General features: G+C 43.6%; 1 protein-coding gene across 1 annotated transcript; it reads right to left on the bottom strand.

The window, feature by feature from the left end:
* Window positions 1–2,463: 2,463 nt before the first annotated feature.
* Window positions 2,464–20,515, bottom strand: TSPAN2 (tetraspanin 2). Its single transcript, XM_054395883.1, has 8 exons — window positions 20,447–20,515; window positions 18,689–18,791; window positions 7,613–7,710; window positions 7,094–7,168; window positions 6,417–6,518; window positions 5,184–5,258; window positions 4,423–4,506; window positions 2,464–2,529 (listed from the first exon to the last, which is right to left on the bottom strand). Exons 1-8 carry the CDS (start codon window positions 20,513–20,515, stop codon window positions 2,464–2,466), a joined length of 672 nt encoding a protein of 223 aa, XP_054251858.1.
* Window positions 20,516–21,343: the final 828 nt, after the last annotated feature.

The raw sequence follows: 21,343 nt of genomic DNA, 5'->3' as shown, positions 1-21,343 counted from the left end.
TATAGAGATACTTTTAAATCTAAATAAAGTACAGTTGTTAAGAAGGGGAGTGTAACAGAAGGAAAGAGCTTTAAATAAATTTCTATCTCTGTAGGGTACTAATCTTGGAACCTGAACCACTGGCTTCCCTACTGTGCTCTTTTTACTGGTTTCTATGGAAAGATGTCTTGCTCTGAATGGCAAAAATGACGCAATGCAGCAGTTTCTTCTGTCAGTATTACCTGGGGAGAAAACACCCCAGATGTATACTATTCCATTATTGATATAGAGCAGAACTAGTTGTAGGGACAGTCTCAAGTGTACTGCTTTGACCATGTCAATTGTCTACTGTGAGGAAGTGATCCTCATGGATGTGGTGCCAGTGTCCCAGTTAAGCCTTTCTTAGGAACAGACAGCAGCAGATCAGGGCCCTTTTTCCTGCCCTGATGCTTGCAGTATAAGGTCTCATGCCCTACTTTCATGTGGCATTAATTGGCTGTGAAAATAATGATACAACCCTAACTCTTCTCTGGCTTACAATCTAATGTCTCCCTCTCAGCTGGGTACCTGAAGCTAGGTCCAGAAGCTGCTCAACTGGCAGTGCCTGCTGCATACCCAGCATTTAGTGCACAGCTGTCTCAGTGCCACAGTTCCTGGTCGAACAATTTGAAAAGTCTGTGCGAAAGACAGCAAGATGTGTCCAACTGGATACATGGAACAGCAGCAGGAGTTCCAATCCCAAAGTACCAGAAAAGCTATTGGAGTTTGAGTTCCTTTGAGAAATGGAATATCTTGTGGGCTGTCCATTCCACAAAAATATGCATACTGGATTGCACACATTTGCTGAAACCCCATTTCTTTCCATTGTTTTTCAGTGGGATAAAGACCTCATGACTTGTAAATGCCAGGTCCTGTCAGACATGGTGGACCATTTCAATGAGGTATGTAGTTTTGCTGAACTTTTCCCCATCATGTATGCAACAACTGTGGATATCGTTAGCAAAAAGCTGTTCTCTGAAATGGTGAATCATCTTGAGTAAGCCAAATAGGAAGATGTTCAGAGCCTTTGATGTCATTTATTTTCCCCTTCTGGAAGACAATCTTTCTCCCTTCTAGGCTGTTTTGAAAGGAACATTCTCTTATGAATAAATATGATAAATAGAAAAATAAAAATATAGAAACAAAGATGTAAACGCAAGCCCTGAGGTATTTCAAGCACACAGCGAAGTATTTTTTTTCCTGACATGCAATCTAAAGGTGGCAGTAAGAAAATTTACTTTACGGCTCTGTAAAAAGCTCTCTTCTTTCTTTCCTGCCTTGCACCCGCAAGAAAGGGTGAGAGGTTGAGGTAAATGTCCCATGGAAGCTGTGATAGTCACAGAAGCAGAAACAGTTGATTTTAAAGTGCTGTGTGGTCTTTTCAAGACCATTTTCACTTTTCAGTTGGCTTCCACAGGCCAGTTAGATTCTACAGAGGATCTGACAAAGCTGCTGCTTTTTTTGATATAGGCTCCACTCCTGCGCCAGCATGTATAGCATAGAGTCTTGCAGCATAAAGGGACTTCTGAACAGAGGTTCTAGTGGCCCCTTTAACTCACTTATATATATTTTAGTTATTTTTTGGTGTGTGTCTCAGGCTAGCTTGGCAAGCTTAAGCACACTTCACACTGCAATTGCTCCCAAATGACTGTGTTATCTTGCCAGCTTCCCACCTCTTTCCCCCTCTTTCTTTAGCTTTCTCCCCCAGAGCTTTCTGCATGTTCATGAAGGGTCCAGTCCTAAAAAACCCAAAATCGAGTCTCTGTGTGACAGTGAAGTCAATAGGTCTACTCACGTGAATTAAGGTTGGCTGGAGCAGGCCCTTGGGCATTAATTAATGTTTTAAAATAAAGTCCAGTTTTATTAATTCTACTCTGTTTGGGCTTTGGAAAGAACAATTACAAAATGGATTATAGATCTTAATTTTTACAATGGCATTTGTTCCTCTGATAATTCTTGGCAAACAGGGGCTCAGTATAAAAGGGTCTCAAGCACTCTACCTCTGGGTGTGTGTACACTCTTGCATAGTGAGACGCTGGAAGAATTGAGCATGCAAATGTGCACACACAACACACACTCACCTAAACAAGGTACTGTTATGTACAGGTACCTGCTCATGTGCACATGCATTTGTAAGCAGAGATATGCATGTGCTCACACAATGTAAACTCTTAATTGCACATATACAGACATTAAAAATCAAATTAGTCTTACATGCACCTTTGCTTCTTTTCATTAAAAAGGACATTTTTTTTAACCCTTTTCTTTGTTCATGTCAGTTTTACTGCAACTAATACAATTCACCTGCTCATCTAATGGGATATTTTTCCTCTCAGTATGTTAAAACACTAATTAAATGCATTACAATTATTAAAACTGGGTAGAAGAGCACTTCTTGTAAAGCTTAGTCTGGAACTCCTGGAACATAGTTGTGCAGTGAAAGTTTTAGATCATGTCTCTTGTGTTACGGATCACACAGCACAGAACCATGCTGAATATCATGCCAAAGATCTAGAAGAGAAGGGATGCAATTTAAGGATCCACTTACAAAACAGTTATAAAATATTCTGCATATCAGAACAATCTGAAGGTTCTTGTGGCACAGTAGCAAGTGACTGCCTCCATTTACAAACCCCAAGATATCAGGCAGGTAACATAAAAAAGATTTCACTGATACTCAAAGCTAAGATTTTATCTGCTCAAATTTAGAGTTTACCTCTTCTTTGTTTTAAATATTAAGGCCAGCATAACAGCCCCAAACTTTAATAGTATTACTATAAATTGCACTGATATCAGTAACTGGCTACTGCTATGCCTAGCATTGCACCAAAAGGTTTTGAGTTTCAGAATGCCTCTGCAAGGAGTATTGTATACACATTGGAGTAAGAGCATTGTGGATTTACAGAGGAAGCTAAGCTCTTAGCAGTTGCTATTCAAGATCAAGATTATGTATTGAAAATAAAACTCTCTGCATGTTAGGGAGCCAGTTAACTAGAGGGAATGCTAAAAGCAGAGAACTGTGGGTGTTGCCAGAGTCTCCAGAAATTTCTTTTGCCACAAGTTGAATCTCCAAGGCAGTTAGCAGCTGTCTCATGAGACTTTGTGAAGGGATATGAGCAGTATCATCAGGCAGTTAAACTACTGTGTTCATACCCTCTCCCCATAGACCTCCCTAAGGAGAAGGAGACAGCTGACCAGTCACACCCCATGACATAAGTAAGCACAGAAAAAGGTACAGACATGTTTCTGCTGCTAAAGAGGTTATCATTTCATAATTTCTGCTGTATCTGAGGTGGGAAACCATAGAAAAGCTGTTCACATTTCTACTGTATCCTTGCTGAACAATGAGGATACAGGAACTCTGTCCCACCCACGTTGCTGTGCTGTATTTTTGAGGACACCTTCATGTTTTATACACATCACAGGGTTCTTTCATCCATGGTTTCTCTTACATACCTACCCTTCATCTGCTTTTAAGTGTTCACGTAAGTCCATGAACCTCCTGCTCTATAGAGCACCTCAAGTTGCATTTCTTTACTAATATTCTGGCTCCTCATGTTGCTTCAGCCTGCTGCTGCTTTCTGAGCCTGAAGGAAGTAGTGGCACATGCATGCTGGAAAATGCTTTCTGCTCAAGCCTGCGTTTGATAGAGACTGCCCACTCCTGTCATATCCCTGCAGCAGGGTGACATCTATTGGTCACAGCTCTGTCATCAAGGAGCAGACCTTGGGAAGACAACAATGCACTCGTGTGGGAGAAAGTGGCCTGCAAGAAAGGTTATCAAGGCTTTGGTGACACAACGTGATGAAACAGTCACCTGTAAGTAGGGGCTATGTGTTTGTGAAAGAAATGCTCTTCTCAAAACTATGCAGTTTAAATCCTGTCCCTTTAACAAAATCCATACTTATTACTGGGCCTGTGCCCTAGAAAACCTGCTTAGAAACTATCCTTCAGGTTGAACCAGTGCTGTAGTCAATGTTTTACCACAAAGCAATTTCTGTACAAGCAGAAGGTACTCTCTATTCCTTAGGAAGCCTCAAAGGGCCTAGCTCATCAGTCTGCAGTTGTTTTGGAGTAGGTGAAATGCTGCTCCAGCCTTTTGCTTTTCAGTTTGGTTCATGTGCACTCTGCTTTCCTAGTATGGCAACAAAATAAGATTGCTATTAGATACTTTTGTCTCTGTGTAAGGACACAAAAAAGAACTGGTGAAACAAGGTCATGCAAGTCTACTTGCACTGATGTGGGGCAATTCCAAGAGAGAGAATACACTGAAAGTGTGAAGAATAGCTGCACCCTGGAGGAATCTCACTAGTTGCTGCAAAACACCTTCCACAAAGCTTTGAGTAAGGGACAGGGTACTGGGCTCAGATACAGACTTGAGAGTAAGAACATGGATTTACTCACTGTGATGCCAGCAATTGCAATTCCGACAATTCCAAGTAAATGCAGGTTAGCATCAATTACATTCTGGATTTCAACCAGGCAGTTCTATTAGAAACAAAATCAAAAGGTTTACTCCTGGGAAAAATATACTCCCATCAACTCTGTCAGCTCTTCTCGCTGAACAACAGATAGGCATGAAAGACACAATTGCAGTCACTCTCCAATGCTTGCACCTATGCCTTGTGTTTTGTTAGACAATTTTTCTAGTGAGACAACTGTACCTCTTGCCTCTACAGGGTGGCACATAGAAGTAATTTTCTTACAATAAGTTTTCCCTGAATTAAAACCCCTTCCTATGCTAGGGCATGCCAAATGAGGAAGTTTGGCCATGCAGACTGAGGTAGTAACTCACAAGCAGGTGCCACCAAAGACAGAAATAACAGTATCTTCATAACACCAACGAAGTTTCTAGTCAGGAGCCTCCATGCATGATTAAGGCAGGCATTTAGGACTGCTGTTCTGATAGGTCCTTCTCACTTTCCTTCTGAGGATGTAATATTGTCTCAGCTACCCCAGGGATGCCACAATGAAGGCTGGGCATGTTCAACATGACCTCCAATTTGTCTTCTGCCTCCACTGCTCCATTTCATATGGGTTTTCATGCTGTAATTTGCAAGGTTAAAAGGGAGTTTTTCCTTTCTTTTACTTATAGAATGTTTCCAATTTTACTAAACAACAGACATGAAAAAGTTGCTAGAACAAGCAGTACTGAGGACACTTGCCTTTGGCAACTGGATATTCTCTGGGCAGGGTAATCCCATTTGTTGTTCCATGTTATCTTTACCACAGCAGTGGAGCTAAATGAAAGATACAAAGAATAAAAGAAGGGAAAGCCATAAATTTGTTTCATACTGAAAGTGGGACAATAAACAACTAAAAAAGAATCAGCACAGGTCAAGCCTTAATTCCCTGCATTAACTGCTACCTCTGCTAGAATTACAACTGTGTGGGCCAAAATTCTTAAACATCAGTTTCAGTTTTCTGAAAACAAAGGAAAAAGACAAATTAACAACAACTTTCAGGAGGGATTTTTACAACCGTATCTCATAACAAAGTAAACAAGTGGATTTTGGAAATGCAGACCCCCTGGCTTACAAGCAAGCAGGAGCTGTTAGAAGGAGAGGCAGAAAGTTCAAAGAATGCATACAGAATTACTGACAACGCACAAAAGCTGCAACAGAGAATGCTAGATTCTTTATTTCTGACAAAACTTAATGCTGGGTTTGGAGACAGTAATAAATCAGGAGTGTTTCAGAGGATTTGTTTTTCCTGTTTGTCTATCTCCCACAAAATGCTTGGAATTCCTCTTTGGGTCAGAAATAACAGCTCTGGGAGAAGGACAAAAGGGTCCGAGGTTGTGAAATGTTTGTTCTAAAGAACGTGGGAATGCTGCAAGGAGCAACAAAACTTGAGCTTGATCTCTGTGGGAGGCAGTCTAGATACAAGATGGGCACAAATAGGATTCAGGAGGTCACAGGGTCTCATTCAGGCACTAACTTTTTGGGTGGCCTGAACTGAGTCATACATGTGCTTTTGGTTCTTTACCTACTTGGTTCAGTCAATAGCAGCATCTTCCATATTGTAGGTCCTGGGACACAGGTCACAGTTTTTTTTCTGGGCAAATACAGAGAGATTCAGACCTTTCTACCTCTCTCTGCATTTGTAAATGTTTGTTCTTGGGCCACAATAGTCATACCTTCTGCACAACAAAGACCAGAAGCATCAGATGAAATTTAAAAGCCTGGTCATTTTCACTTTCAAAGGTAAGGATCACTTGGGATCTGAAAAACCACAATTCTGACATCAGGAACCCAGGGTTGTGAGGCTCTGGCTCTATTTTAAGTAACAGTTAGTTTTATTCTTTCATACCTCGGTGGGAGGCATTCCAAATTCTAAAGGGTAATGTGACAGCAGAGCAGTAGTGCAGGGTATTAAAGTTCAGGAGGACTACTCACAGCCAAGTGTAAGTGATAGATGGTTCTGTTGACCTTCCCGCCTGGGTTTTTCATATAGTCATCATAAATGTCTTCATAGATTTTCTGGGCTTCCTGTATTGCCTGCAGAAATTAGACTTTCCAAGTGAGTGGCAAACAAGTCTTCCCCTCAGTCCAGTGCAGATTTCCAGCTTCTGTCATCGAGCTCCAGAGCAGAAAATTATGCCTGATAAACTGAAGTACCCTGACTGGAAAGGTAGGAGGTTTTGTGGCCTGGCTGTGTTCACAGGGACTCTGTATGGCTCTGAATGTACATACACTGTAGTTTGTGTTTTGGTTAACAAGGGCAAGGTCAGTGCTTGAATGCATTTGCCCTTTTGGTTAACAAGGACAAGGTCAGTGCTTGAATGCATTTGCCCTTTTCCCAAGGAATACCCTCTTACCGTATAGTTCTATTTGATGTTCCTTGGGGGAGTACTGTTGAACCACACCTACAGATTTTCTTTAATGGAGGGAAGCAATCACTGCTTCACATCTGGACTTGTGATAACACAAACTGTCATTGACTCAAGATAAGAATGTCAGAGAGGCTTCCTGGGAAGTCTCCTGGAAAGTTTTCCTATGCCAGAGCCAGGCTGCAGATCTCTTGGCACTGGAATTCACTGCTGCCTCATCATTACAAGTTGCTTGCTACTTACCACTTTCTTGCCTATAAAGGCAAATACTCCAGCAGTGACCTCAGCTGCAAATATCACCAGCAGGCAAGCAAAGAACTGCAGAGAGAGAAGAGAATGTCATATTAATACAGCTAGCACAATTCTGCTTTGTATGAACTGTCAGTCAGTCCCTCCTCCTTGCCCAGGCCTCAACAGCCCACACAGTAATTGCAAGAAAGCTGGTGGGCAGGGTTTGTAACAAGGGTGTCAAGTGAAATTTCTTGTGATATGGAAACAAAGGTGGCAGTGGCAAAGATGTGACTCATGTAGTAGCGTCAGAAAAGACAGAAGGTAATTCCAGGAAACATACTACATGACACAAGAAATAGAACTTCTTCCTGTATGGAAGCTCTGTAATAGCACAGTGGCTAGAGACCTTAGATGAGCCAGTGAAAGAACACAAGACATTTGAAGACACTAAAGATCTTTCCACTAATGACACAAAGCATGCTCTTGAATGATTTTCTTGTGCAGCCCAGGCCCTTGAAACCTTTTACTTACTGCTCCAAGTAAGCACTGAGACTCCCGCGCTGCTCCACAGCACCCAAAAAATCCAACTGTGCTCATGAGAGCCCCTGCTCCCACCAAGACATAGAGTCCTGTGAAAAATCACAATCAGACAAGAATTTAGGGTTTCTCTTCCCAAGGTCTGCTATCTATGTTGTCAAAACCACACATTTGTAAGTAGCAATGCTCTCTGGCTCTCACAAATAATACCTGTTAAGCAGAAAAGTTTCTCTTGCCACAAAAGGAGCCCAAAGATGATTTCTTCGGAATTCTTGGAGAATCTCATGAAGACAAGTGAGAAGACTTCCAGCTCTCAAGTGTACTATCCTAAGGGCAGCTTAGTCCAGGAAGAATATACACCATATACCATCCAGAACTACCCTACAAATCTTCAGGGATGTAGTGGGTTGAAATTAGGGATGTCAGTGTAGCCCCATACAGAGTTAAATGTCTAGAATCCTAGCTGTGTTCAGAATTTGACAGGAGAAAAACTGTAGAGGTAAAGGGAAATTCATCTCTGCCACGTGTAAATCTGCTAGAAATGCTCACATTCAGCAGAGATTTTTGTTTGTTTGTGGGGTTTTGGGGGAGTTTGTTTTGTATGGGCTTTATCTAAGACAAAAAAGAAACTAGAGCACAGAATCTTGCTTCACTGCCAACTTGCATGCTTGGTCTGTGCTCAGGCAGTATATCCATTCATGTGCAGTGCCAGCTCCCATCAGACCACAACCACCGTGTTTGTGCCTTGTCTCTGGGTACCATGCCAACCAAAGCACAACAGGCTCAGTGCAGTGCGTTCTAATTGTAGTTTTTGTCTTGTGGGCAGCGTGGAGGACCTGCAGGAATCTGCCACTTCCCTCCTGCCGTTGAGGGGACGCTAGAGGGCACAGTGAGCCTTGCTCCCAGCTTTGACTACACAAACCCTTAACGAAGCGTTTTGTATTCTCAGTTACCAGGTTAAACATCATTATTATCTAGGATTAACAGAGCTGCTGGCATTTACTGTTAGCAAGCCTTGTGTAACCTAGACTAGAAAGCAACGTTTGCAATGAAAAGGCAGTTTGCAGTGATTGCTAGGAAAATCAAAAAATGAACCAACATCATCAACGTACAAGTGCAGGGCATCTAGGTCCTCTGCTACACAGATGCAGCCTGCTTGGAGAAGGCAAGCTCCTGCCTCTTGCCCATTCACTGGAGCATCACTGTCCAGTCATTGTCTATCAGCCAGATATTTATCCCAGCTATTGTGATCCTTCTCTTCCCCTCCATCCTTGTCCCAGTACCTTTCTTGTGCCAAGGGCTGCTGCTGAGGAACTCGGGCTGCTAAAATAGCAATGAACCAACTATAATTAATATGGCTTTGCCAGGCCTGTGGCACCAGACATATTGGATTTGCTGCTGACTGTGCTGGCAGTTCACATTTTGTGTTTTCTAGATTTTTAATCTTCAGCAACTTGGGCCTTATAAGAACTGAATATTCTTCAAGCTGATGTTTGTACACATATTCACCACACAGTGGGTTTTACTGAGAGAGGAGGAGTATATAAAGATAGAGATGGCTCAACAGAAAAAGGGCAGCCCCTCATGGAAGATAAATGGAAAAAACAAAAAACCTTCTCTGGTGTACAACCAAAACAGACATTTCCTGAGATCTCCATGGTAACAAACAGCATGCCATTACAAAGATGTTTCCTGGACCCTTTTCTGCGTGTTGCTCCTTACTCCAGTCCCTGTAATACTTAATCAAGCGACTTAGCAGAGAGACTTCCTGATTAAGAAGACTGGAAAAAAGTCCTCCCATTTCTTTTTGTTGCTTACACCTAGCACGGATGAAGCTCTCTGAGGCTCAGGGGTGAGACCACTTTGAGGAATTTGGATTTGCTTTTGTCTGACAAACAGACTTAACATTTCACTTGCATGACTCAGAGCTAAACCGCTACCTCAATCAGAACTTCCCTTTTAAGGCGTGTTACAGGAAAAACTCACACCACTCACTAAACAAAGCTCAACTTGCTGTGTGTCTGGCCCCACAGCTGAGCCAGACAGAATTTTTAAATCACCTTCTTCCATCTTCTTCTGTTCAGCTGAGTTCATTCCAGACTTTGCCCCTTCTCAGCCTGACACTAGCAGTTGCTGCTATTCAGAGAGTGCTCAAAAAGGTGACACTTAAAAAAATTCCACAAAACTAAAGATGTTTTCACTTGTCTACTACACACACACACACATGTAATCTTTCACACAGGAATGAGACTCTTCAGGAGTACCTAATAACAACATCTCCCTTCTGGCTGAAAAATAGAGTGTGTAGGAGAAGGGAAGCCCATACTTCAGCCACTGCTTCATTCTGCAAAGAACAAATCTGGAATGCAGCAAAGCAGCAGCTTTTCTATGTAAATTGATGTTTGAGTCATCCCACGGGGAAAATAATCATTTCCTGAAATGGAAATGCCAAATCGGGGTATTCCCTCTGAAAATTCCAACAGCAGGGATTCCCATTTTCTAGCAGACTCTGCTTTGCATTTACAAGAGGCATTCACAGAATCATAGAATGGTCTGGGTTGGAAGGAACCTCCAAAGGTCATCTAGTCTAACCCCCACTGCAGTAAGCAGGGACATCCTCGTCTAGATCAGGCTGCCCAGAGCCCTGTTGAGCCTCACTTTTGAGTGTCTCCAGGGATGCGACCCCAACCACCTTCCTGGGTAACCTGTTCCAGTGTTCCACTACCCTCATGGGTAAAGAACTTGTTCCTACATTAAAAAGTTACCTGGAAATCTCAGAGTGACCTATAGCTTCCAATAGTGAAGGACAGCAAATCCACAGCTCAGTAGAGATCTGTGTTCGTGGCAGAGAGTTTTTCCGTAAGATACCATTTCTTCTGGGAATGAGCACATACCTTCTACTGGGGCTGTACTGGGAGACAGTAGATCTGCAACCTCAAGGAAGATAAATGCTATTGTGTATGTCATTTCTGGATGAATGAAACTGTTGTGATCAGCAGTGAATACAGAATTTCATCATTTTAGACTAGGTAGAAGAGAAGGGTGGATTTTGTAGCTGCTGACTGGAATATGTCTTTATGTGTAGCAAGACTGAGGGAGGGATGAGCCCCATTTTTAGAAAGATGATGAGTGAAATCTGCAAGACCTCTGTTCTTTGTTCTTTGGAACAACTGAAACCTACTCTCAAGGTAACATGCAAATCTATACACAACTAATCTGAAAGGAAAGGTCACCAGTTCTTCAATCTGTCATATGTCACTTGAAGAGAGTGTAACAGCTGTACTCCTAGAACCAGAGTCCTTCCCACTGCAAAGAATCATGGCAGGCAGAAGTGTGCACAGTGTTTTATGAACAGAAAGGAAATACTGCAACACAAAATAGGCATATAGGAATCTACTAATGTGAGCATTGAACCCATTCTTACTTCAGACAATACATGAACCATTACCACCACCAGACACACTCCCTCTGGATGCCTGGGCTGGTAGAGATCTAATTTCAGAGTCTGGAATAGAACCCACTCCTAGAGTTGTTTGTTGTTTGTTTGGGGTTGTTTGGTTGGTTTTACTCTGGTTGGTTGGTTGGTGGTGGGTTTTTTGTGTTTGGTGTGGTTTTGTGTTTTTGATTTGGTTTGGTTTGTTGGTTTAGTTTGTTTGTTTTTCTTTTTAATCTTACTCAGGGGCTTTGAGATCCATATCCTTGTCTAGAGCCTGCAGGACAGGCGTCCACTGTCTCTCTGTCCAGCTTTACTTGCCATGAGCTTCTTGTTTACCTGGCTGCTATGGTCACTTTCCATTTTAAATAGTTCTAATTTTTCTTTTTATACCAAGAACAGAGCTTCTTGTTTTCTCAGTGGAGTATGAACAGTTGGCAGCTTGTTCAGTGTTAGTTCCTCCACTGAGAAAACAAGAAGCTCTGTTCTTGGTATAAGGGATCCAGAGGCAGTGATCAGAGTAGTCCTAGAACCCAGACATGACTTGAAGATAGATGATCCTGAGGTTGTATGTGCATTACAATCTGGGAGGCAAAAATGCTCCTCCACAGAAGGACTGAGGCTGTCAAGCCCTCAGTAGGGCACCAAGGAACCTGTAGTGCAAATGCAGCATTGGAAAAGATGAGAAGCACACATAGGAGGTGGCAATGACAGGCCAGACAGGGACAGTTGTGTACACTGCACATGGTAGCAGATCCAGTTTCTGAGACAGGCTTGTTACTAGAGATTCCCATTTTTGTGTTAATAGATTTTGAGTATATTTATCTATAAAACACATCTACAAAACTGGAGAAGTGAGGCAGAGTGAATTTCTGGAGAATTAGAACATTTCCTTAATCTGAGCATAAAGCACAGACATAATTACAAATCTTGTATGAATTTGACAGACATTTCATGGTTAATCTTCCTGGCACTACAGAGACATTACAGATACCAGTCACGTTTGTAGGCTTCTGCTGATGCACAAATCCTGAATTTCAATTTAAAAGCAACCTCACTGTAATGTAACATCCCAGTCCACTGCCTCCCCCTTCCCACAGAACATCAGCACTCGTTACACGTCACATGAATCTCGCTACCCTAAATAATCATGTCCCAAGTTCACATAAGCCAAAGTATGTCAGATTCTGAGTAATCTGCAATGGCTCTGTCCATACCTACTTAACCCTAGAGCAAACTTTACTGAAGGCCAATGTAAGCAGGATGCCTGTGTGAGGTGGAGCTGTACTATCACAGCTGAACTTCAGAGAACCCTGTGGCAATGGATTCTACAACTGAATGGTGTGAACATTGTCAAAAGCTTCCTAATATGGAAGTTGTTCACAGTTCATAGGATGATAATAATCTTGTCAAACGTCTTAGTACTTCTTCTAGTTTTGTTGCATCCTTTCACACACAGCATTGAAGACACTGAAGCGCACTGGAGATTCACACAATGACCTTAAAACTTTTTGGTGGAATTCTAATTTCCTCTCTTAATAATTACTGCCATTAATATGCCTTTTTGCCTGCAGCTAAGCAGGGTACTTTTGCTAAGAGCAACTGACAGTGAGTCTAAGACCAAGTTCCTATGTGGTTATGGCTAATTCACAGTGCTTATACTGCTTAGATTAACTGTTACCACTTGAGTTTGCTTTGCTTTATTGATACTGTATTTCATCTTCCCTTTTAATATTCAACTCACTTGCTGTTCTGAAATCCTTTCACAATTCTCTGCGATCCTCTCTAGATTAAGACTTTTCCATGCAGATATCAACAACAGTTACACACTTCTAATGTTAAATGCAGAAACTCCAAGCCACCCTAAACAGAGTGTGGCCATAATGCATTCACGGAAATTTGCCACCCCCACAGCAGCAGAAGTTAGGACTCTGCAGATAGCTGTCTTGACCCACCCAAGTGCAGATAAAATAGGTGCTGGAACAGAAGAAGCCAATTCAAGGAAAACCCTCTCTGTAGGTGCTTTTGAATTGACACACTCCAAAAGGGAGCTGGAGCCTTTTTTTTTTCCTATTATTTTTTTTTCCAGCAGACAAAAAGCTTTCCTCTTAATAGCTTCATAGCAGACAGTCCTGTTGTATTTCTACTCTGTCAGACTGGAAACCACTTTAGAGAATGGCATCCAGAGCACAGTTAGTCCTTTTAAAAAAAGTATGTGTGAAGAGCAAAGCATAAGAGTGAAAAATGCCTGAAATGCTGCTACAGAGAGAGGAAATATCTTGATGTCTTTTTACTTCATGCAGGATTAGTGACAGCTCTATCCTTAGTCACCTATGTCTCTTGCTACAGGTGGCTGTTTCTGGGAGAGCAGAAGTGTTGATCTTGTGATGCTGGACCCTGGCCATATGGACAGCCTGACCAGAATCAGATGCGAGTGCTTGATCACTCACTGAGGTAGGCCAAGGGAGACCCCAGGTACTCAGCAAGCAATATTGTCAGAGTTCAGCAGTGCCAGCAATGTGCAGGCACCAGGGTGACTTGCAGCTGCCTAGAGGAAGGAGAAAAGGGTGGGTCAAAGGAAATGGTGTAACTGCCAGTTCAGCTGCTGTGTGGAACTGCCTGGCTTTTAGACAGCTACACATAAAGAGAGTGAGGTGGGAGAAAGGTCTACCCAGGAAGACAGTTTAACAGGCGAGTAACATAAAGTGCATCATCATGCTTAAGTGATCAATTAAAAAGAGAAAAGAAAAGCCTCTTGAATCTCAGCACATTGCAGGTATAAACCAACCAGCCTGAGGTAGATGGACAGGTTATTCCATTAGGCTTCATTAGCTGGTTCTGTCAGAATTCTAACTTTGTGCTGGCCTTGCCTTTATTCTGCCAGGCAGAATGCTGACCCTTGGGAACTGATTGCCAGGTTTTATGATCCAGCACAGGGACCGAAGACTTTTGAACAACTTTCATTTTGAGTAAGTTTTTTTTTTTTAGGGGGATGGTAGTGGTGGTGTCATATTTTTTAATCGGGTTTCCAGTTGTTTTCCACTCAGGGTCATGACTGGCCTTTTCTAAACCACTCTTCCTCAGCTGCATAAAAAGAGACAAGATGATAGGAAGATATGTTCATCGTTTAAGACTTAAGTACAAACTAAAAGCTACTCCAAAGCACATGGTGGCAGGACCATTTGATGCTCCTCTTGTGGTATTGCATCTCTACACAGAGGCTACTTTGCCAACAGCTCTCAGTTTAAAGGCTGATAGAGAAGCTATGGATTTTGGAGAGAAACTACTGTTGACTAAGAGTGTAGTGCTTAAGTCCAAAATACATGAATAGAGCTATAACAAAATGAAGCACAGGAGCAGGAGAATTGCAGTTTACATGGATTTAACTGCTGGCCAACTTGTTTGTATGGGCACCCACTACTATGGAGAAAAACTACTAATATCCTTCAACTCCAGACATGACTTCATATCCTAAGGCATGTGCCATCTAACTGTACCTTTCAAAGCCAGAATGATCACTCATGCTCTCACAGACCCCAAGAAAAAGCCACAGCCACCCGGAAACTTCTATCTGCAACTGTTTTGGCCCTGATGAATGCCTGGACCACAGATTGGATCATGGGACTGAAGCAAAGAGAATGTAACATAGCAGAAACTTTGTGATTCTGGCTGTGAAGGAGAAGCAATGCTTTAGGGCTGCCAGTTGTGAGAAAGAGACATCCAAACTGATTCCTTCACTTTCAACAGGTTTTGTTACCATTCCTGATAGGACTTGTTGCATTCAGCACTGCATTTTTATTGCTGCTGGCAGTGATGGGACCCTCTGCACTTTATTATACAGAGATTTTGTCTTCTATGTTGCCCAAGGAACCTGGACAGAATTTCTTCTTCATCCACCAAAACTACAGAACAGGTATCTTGAATTGCCCTTTAAAAGCTCCCTTTGCTAGTTTTTAGTTTAAAAACGCTCAGCTTGCACTCCGCAGGCACTTTGTCTTCACTTCTGTGCTTTAGGGATGTTTAAGAACAGCAATACTACAAAAAAATAAGGATCAATTAATTGTGAGACAGCAGTGCTGACATCTTGGGTTCACACAAGCATCCCTCTTTTCCTTCTGATTGTTGCAGGCTTTCCTGCCCAGTAAAAAACTTGCCAGTCTTGGTACAGGAGTCTCAAGAAGAACAAGAAATCCAAGGGAATTCCCTTTATTCTACAGATCTACAGACTTTCTGTTTAGTCAGTACAGTGTCACAGACAACTCAGATAAAAGAGGTAACTGCCCAGATTTGACCTTTGATGATGACTTTTTTTTTTCCTCTCAAGTACAGCTAAGAATATATGAGATCTACTTGAGCTGAACTGTAATAGGACAGCAAAGCTATAGTTTTGCCTCACCAGCTGAAGCACAGTGAGAAAAAACATATAATGAGATGAAGTAACACAAAAATGTTGTCATGTCCACTACTGCAGTGGTAACTCCAAAAGCTGGGGAGATGCAGAGAGAGGATGTCCAACTGTAGGAGGCTGCTCCAGTGTAAACATATCTGATAAAGCAGATGAAAATGGCGTGGGTCAGAGAGTTCCAATTCTAACCTTTTATGTTGTAGGCTAAAAAACTGTAAGCTGCAATGGGGAATATGGATCACTGAACACAAAACAGGCAACAGAAAACTAAGAACACATATGTGCTTGCCATCAACACTGCTGCCTGTAAGTTGTTCTCAAACCAACAAAAACATTTCAGTGGCTGGAAAAGATGAACAGGCCTTGTTGCCAAGTCATGGCCCAAACTATTCCAGAGGGCAGAAAAGACAGCTGGACTGCTGGTAAAGAACAAGGCTATTTAAGGAGACTCATCTTAGCCTAATGGAAAATGCAAGGATATAATTATCAATTATTCCAAACTAAACCAACATTTCAGATCCAGGGGAAAAAAAAAAAAAAGAAAATCAGCTTCATGAGGAAGCACAAGAAAGAAGCTGGTTAGAGTCAGCTGGCAGCTCAATCCAGGTACAAAAAGAACAGAATGTGGTATTGCTTAGAAGCAAGAAAATGAGATGTTTTCCACAAGATGGTGATTCTGGACAGTGCTTCTACCTACAAAGCAAACTCTGGATGCAGCTGTACTGTTCCGAGCACTGACACAGAGCTGATTTGATCCACAGGGGCTTTGGGATATCACAAGGCAGCTACAAAAATGGTCAGTGGAACAGAGCTGAAGGAATTATTTTAAAATACATAGTCATATGCTTGTATCTCCAAGTCCTACTGATGATCTGCCTTCTTTTTCAGCCCTCTGGGCAAGCTGCTCCTTGTGCATTGCAAAGGATTCCTTATTGAGAATTCCTGTGCAAAGTTCTGGCTGTCCCCCAGAATGCAAACACACAAAGCCACATCAACAGCATTCCTAGATTCTGTATGAGAAGGGCCCAATACACAACTGTCAAGGAGGACTCAGAGCTGAAATCTCTTAGAGGTAAAGGTCTTGAGCAGGACCATCCAGCACAGCTTTGTCTGCTGCAGAAAGCTCACCTTTACTGAACTTGTCACCATTCATTTGCCACTGTCTTAGTCACAGATTGCTAGCAGCATCAGACTTCTGAATGGGTGCCCAATGAAATGCTCAGAAGTCACAACATCTAACATCATTTGTAATGAGGCAGGGCAGCAGAAAATGTTTTGTTTTAAAACAAAACAGCAATGCTCCATTCAGAGCACAATGCCTTTTACAAAAAAGGGCTAAAAACTCTCCTTTAGAATTCAGTCAAAAGAGCAAGTTTAAAAGAATTCTCAACATATTTATGCCCTGTTCTTTAGCACTTCCTCTGCTAGCAGTTACATACTGCAGCATACAGCTCTATAAATACATGTGACAGCCCAGGAGCTGAGTGTCAAGGTATACATCAGCACTTTCACAAGAGCATTCTCCCAGATTTCCCAAAATCGACAACTCTGAACAGCTTTTTTAATTCCTATTCAGGACTGAAGCAAATTAAATCTTTTAGATTTAAATACATATGCACCAAAGAATATCTTCTTTATGCAGTGCAAAGCTGTGACATGACTGTGGTGCTTATTAACATCACAGGATGTATTACTTTCTGGGTTCTGAACATCTTTCTGTCTTTCTGTCTAGTTGAATCTCCTGGGTCAAAAATAAGTGAATGAGGCCAGGAAGAGTTCCCAAATACAGCATAGGAAATTCAGGAGGTATACCGTGGATCTGGAAATTAAGTTTGTGATCTAATATGCTGCTGACATACCAGCTCAGATGTAAGAGAAAAAGTAAATCATATATCCTGGATCTTCGTGTCCTTGGAGGTGCTACAAGGTATTTTACAGTAACCCTCTGGTTACTGAATGGTTTTATTCAGCCTCATAAACTCCCACAGGCACTTCACTGGATGTAACATTCTGTCCATCTATTCCCACAGTACTGTACAGTCAGCTCTGTGCCTCTAGCCTGGTTGCATATATTAAAGAAGTTTGTGGTTAGAAGTGTGGAGTCAAGGTCTCCACTAAGAGAACTGGGGGTGTTTAAATAAACTGCAGAGCCCAGACAATATTTCTGTGATGGGTAACTGACTGCTGCAGGACATCTTGGGTCAACTTCCATTCCAGCCCACCCTGTCAGAGTGGCTTGATAGACAAGGCAGAACTGGGTGTTCATTCACACCTGGCATTTGTAAGTGGTAAAAATGTTTGCATCAGTTGGATTTTATTGAGTCAATCTTCAGGGGTGATACACTAAATCAGAAAAAATCTGACTCTCTTGGTGTGAAGGCATGTTAAAATTGCCTTTGGACAGAGAAAAGCAGTTGCTGGCAGTCCTAGACAACTGCAATTTAAGAATGTCTATAGATATGTAACACAGGGAGCACTACCAGAAAACCCAACTGGAAATCCTAGGGAGAAAAAAAAAAATTAAATGTCCCAAATTAGATATGACCAATACCAATTCTGTGGACCTGCGGAACTAGTTGATTCCTGCATAGGCTGGACAAACAGTTCTTGAGATGACTGAACAGAGTGTAGTTTTATTTTTCATCTGTGGAAAGATCTGCTCTGATACTTAAAGTCACACTGAGAGCCTCTGTGTGCAGGCACAGGGAGAAGTGGTGAGGAAAAGTTTTACTGCTGGACTGGTATTACAAACATTCTGAAGTGACACTGTTGTTTTGTTGGCTGGCACCTGCACAGAAAACTCTGGAAAGCTATCACAGAAAGATTCAGGTTGGAAAAGACCCTCAGGATCACCAAGTCCAACCATTAACCCTACTCTACAAGGTTCACCCCTAAACCAGAGCCCCAAGCACCACATCCAAACAACCTTTACACACCAGGGTACCAGGAGCCTGACCCATCTCAACTTCTAGTACAATAGTATTAGCACAGTTCACTAAGGATACATGAGAACTGCATGAAATCTGAGAGAAGAGTTCAGGTAGGAAGTTGAGGCCAAGCAGAGAAAGGATCGATGCCATCATGCTCATGACACACAGCACCACAATGTCCACTTTTGTGTAGTTCAGCCCAGGAATTGTTTGCCTTCGTATAATTCAGTGCATAAGGTATGTCACATGCCCCAGGATGAAACCAAGGCAAGACTACTGTCATTGCAGGCACTTCAACTTACCCATGAAGAAATACTCTGGAGACCTTTTATCTGAAGCAAAGTCTGCCATAACTCCACCAAACCTCAGCCATAGACCAAAGGCAATGACAGCCAATCCTGCCAGCTGGAAGGTAAGCAGACCAATCAATACTTCAGTAACAATTAACTAGAGAGGCTCAAAGAGATGTCACTGGCACTTCATGCTTTCTTGAAATCCTACAGCTCAGGACTGCACTGTCAGAAAACTCAGGAAGCGTTTGCCAGTGTTTGATACCAATGAATTCCTGTTATAGTGAGATGTACTTCTTCCTTTCCTTCAGCTCTTCAATGTAAAGTTCAGCTTCTGAACTTTAAGCAGTGACTTTCAAGCCTTTTAAATAAGCTCATTTAGTCACAAAAACTTGGCCTGCATTGCAACACGGGGGTGGTGGGCATGCGTTTGTGTTAGTGTGGAGAAATGAGTGCCCATGAGAAGAAGAGGCTGGAAAACCAATGAGGAATACTCTGCCCTCCTTCCTAACCCTCAGAACTCCACTGTAGTCAGGCAGCACAGAGGAGGCCACTCAGGGTCTGGAATCAAGGAGCCTGGACTAACAGTGCCTCTGGTAGTTGAGATGTGTCTGAAATGAATGCCCCCAGTTCTGCTGAGATGGTTTCTCCTGTGTCAGCGAAAAGGCAGATAACAAAACACAGTAATTGTCACTTCTATGAAACAACATAACACAAAGCTTTGTCCTTCTACTGACTTGCAGCTGCAGCTGGACAACATCACTCTGCTCCTACAGCTTGAGCACAGCAGCACTGTGTACCCGGAGCTTGCAGTGCTGTCACCAAGAGGGAAAAGCATTTGGTTTAACTGTGTTTCAAGCATAAAGGAGACAAAAGCCCAAATCTGCCTGTTCAGAGAGGCTGAACAGGATTATTTTGTGACTTCTTTTTAGAAAACAGTGGATCATAAAGAAAAAGACATTTAAGAAGACAACATTGGTAATTGTTTTATAATGTGAAAAACTGGAAAGCTACTGGAAGGGAGAGCATGGCATGAGGGAAAGCGAAAGAAAAAAGATGGAATTCAATTGTGCTATGAAGCTGAGGTGCACTGAGGGAAGAATGGGCTTAGCATTCTCTGAATCACTTGATGGTTCTGCAGTAGGCACTCTTCACTGACACATTAGGGCAGCTTTCAGCAAAGTACAATAGGAAGCAAGGATGTTCTCTTAGGATGAGCTCGTAAAAAGTGGCAGCTGTTTGCTTGCTATTTGAAATTACTAAAAGGCATCATAACATCGTGAAGAAGTGTTCTGCTGCATGAAATGCTGGGAGAACCTCTCACAGCCTCCTGTTTGAAATTTTATGTTTGTTGGGGAAATGACCACTACTATAAATTGTCGGCTAAGAAAGATGCCTTTCCTTAGCAATGGCATCTTACGTCGAGCTCGTACGTTGCCAGGTAGAGCTATAGCCTTGCCGAAGGAGCCCAAGCCGGGAGCGCGGGTAGGGCACTCCTGCAAGGCAGGTTCGGGCAGCCTGTCCCGCAGCGCTCCAGCGAGGTACCCGCGCCCTCCCCAGGGCTCGGTCCACCAGGTCCCGCTAGCCGCATCTGCTGCCCGCGCTCCCTCCGGCGCCCCCAGCGCCGCCACGGGGGTCGGGGCTGGCCGGCCGCCTCCACGCGCTGTCGACGGCGGCCGGGGCCCGGGAGCTCCCGCAGCAGGTGCCGCAGCGGGCACGGCTCCGCCCGGCCCCGCCAGCCCGGCCCCGCCAGCCCGGCCCGGCGCTCACCCAGAAGGTCAGGTTGAAGATGAACAGCAGGATCTTGATGCAGCGCATCCGCCCGCGCACGGTGCTCATGGCGGGAGCCGGCTCCGGTAGCAGCTCCCCAGGCGGCTCGGCCGAACTCGGCGGAGGCTCCGCGCGGGGCGGCGCCGGGAGGCAGGTGCGGGGCTGTGCTGGGTGCGACGCGGGGCGGGCCGGGGTGAGCAGCACCGCCGGCCTGGACCCGCCCCGAGAGGCGGCTGGGATGGCGCCAGGGGAGTGCGCGGGAGCGACCCGCGGCGGCTGGGCTCAGCCGGGCTTTGTGCCCAGAGCGGGGACCGGGGCCGCTGGCCGTAGGGCGGTGATCCCCCGCGGGGTCTGCCTGCCCTGCCCGGGCGGGGCTCGGACGGCAGCGGAAGCAAGGACGGCGTGGCCCCGGCTTTACTGTGTGGACGGCGGCGGCCCCGGCTCCGTTCGCTCGCCCGGCTGCCGCGGACTGCAGCGGCTGGCGGGGACGGGTGACAGGCTCTGTCATCCATTTTTCCCCGCGTGGACTCCATAAAATCCCTCTCAGCCTTCTGAGCGTTGCATATGTCTCATGCTTATCCCTTAGACACTTAAATTCTGCAGATACTGGGGATGCGCACCCACAAAATTCTAAGGAAGTTCGAGGAATTGATGTGTCAAGTCCGAGGACAGCAGGGAAAGGGCCATTCTCCTTAAAACTGGTTTTGCTCACACTCGTAAACTAAGGGCCCCTAATGCACGTTTTCCAGTCACTAATACTTACACTTTTCTTCTCAGAAATTTACAAAAAATCAGCATTTTTTGTTGTTGTTGTCAAAATCTTAGATCTCTCTCCTCTCACAATTTCTTTTTCAGCTGCTGTTTTCTTTCACAGTCTTCAGAAAATCTGAAGCTGCC

Source organism: Indicator indicator, chromosome 35, assembly GCF_027791375.1.
Source record: "Indicator indicator isolate 239-I01 chromosome 35, UM_Iind_1.1, whole genome shotgun sequence".
In the NCBI taxonomy this organism is placed as follows: domain Eukaryota; kingdom Metazoa; phylum Chordata; class Aves; order Piciformes; family Indicatoridae; genus Indicator; species Indicator indicator.
This window is presented reverse-complemented; position numbering and strand designations above follow the sequence as displayed.

Bases quoted from the DNA above. Each gene is read 5' to 3' on its own strand.
- TSPAN2 (XM_054395883.1), bottom strand. From the start codon at position 20,515: ATGAGCACCGTGCGCGGGCGGATGCGCTGCATCAAGATCCTGCTGTTC. The intron at 7,711-18,688 runs GTAAGTTGAAGT...GATTTTTCACAG, and splicing joins TCCAGAGTATTTCTTCATGG to GACTCTATGTCTTGGTGGGA. The intron at 7,169-7,612 runs GTAAGTAAAAGG...CTCTCTCTGCAG, and splicing joins CTCAGTGCTTACTTGGAGCA to TTCTTTGCTTGCCTGCTGGT.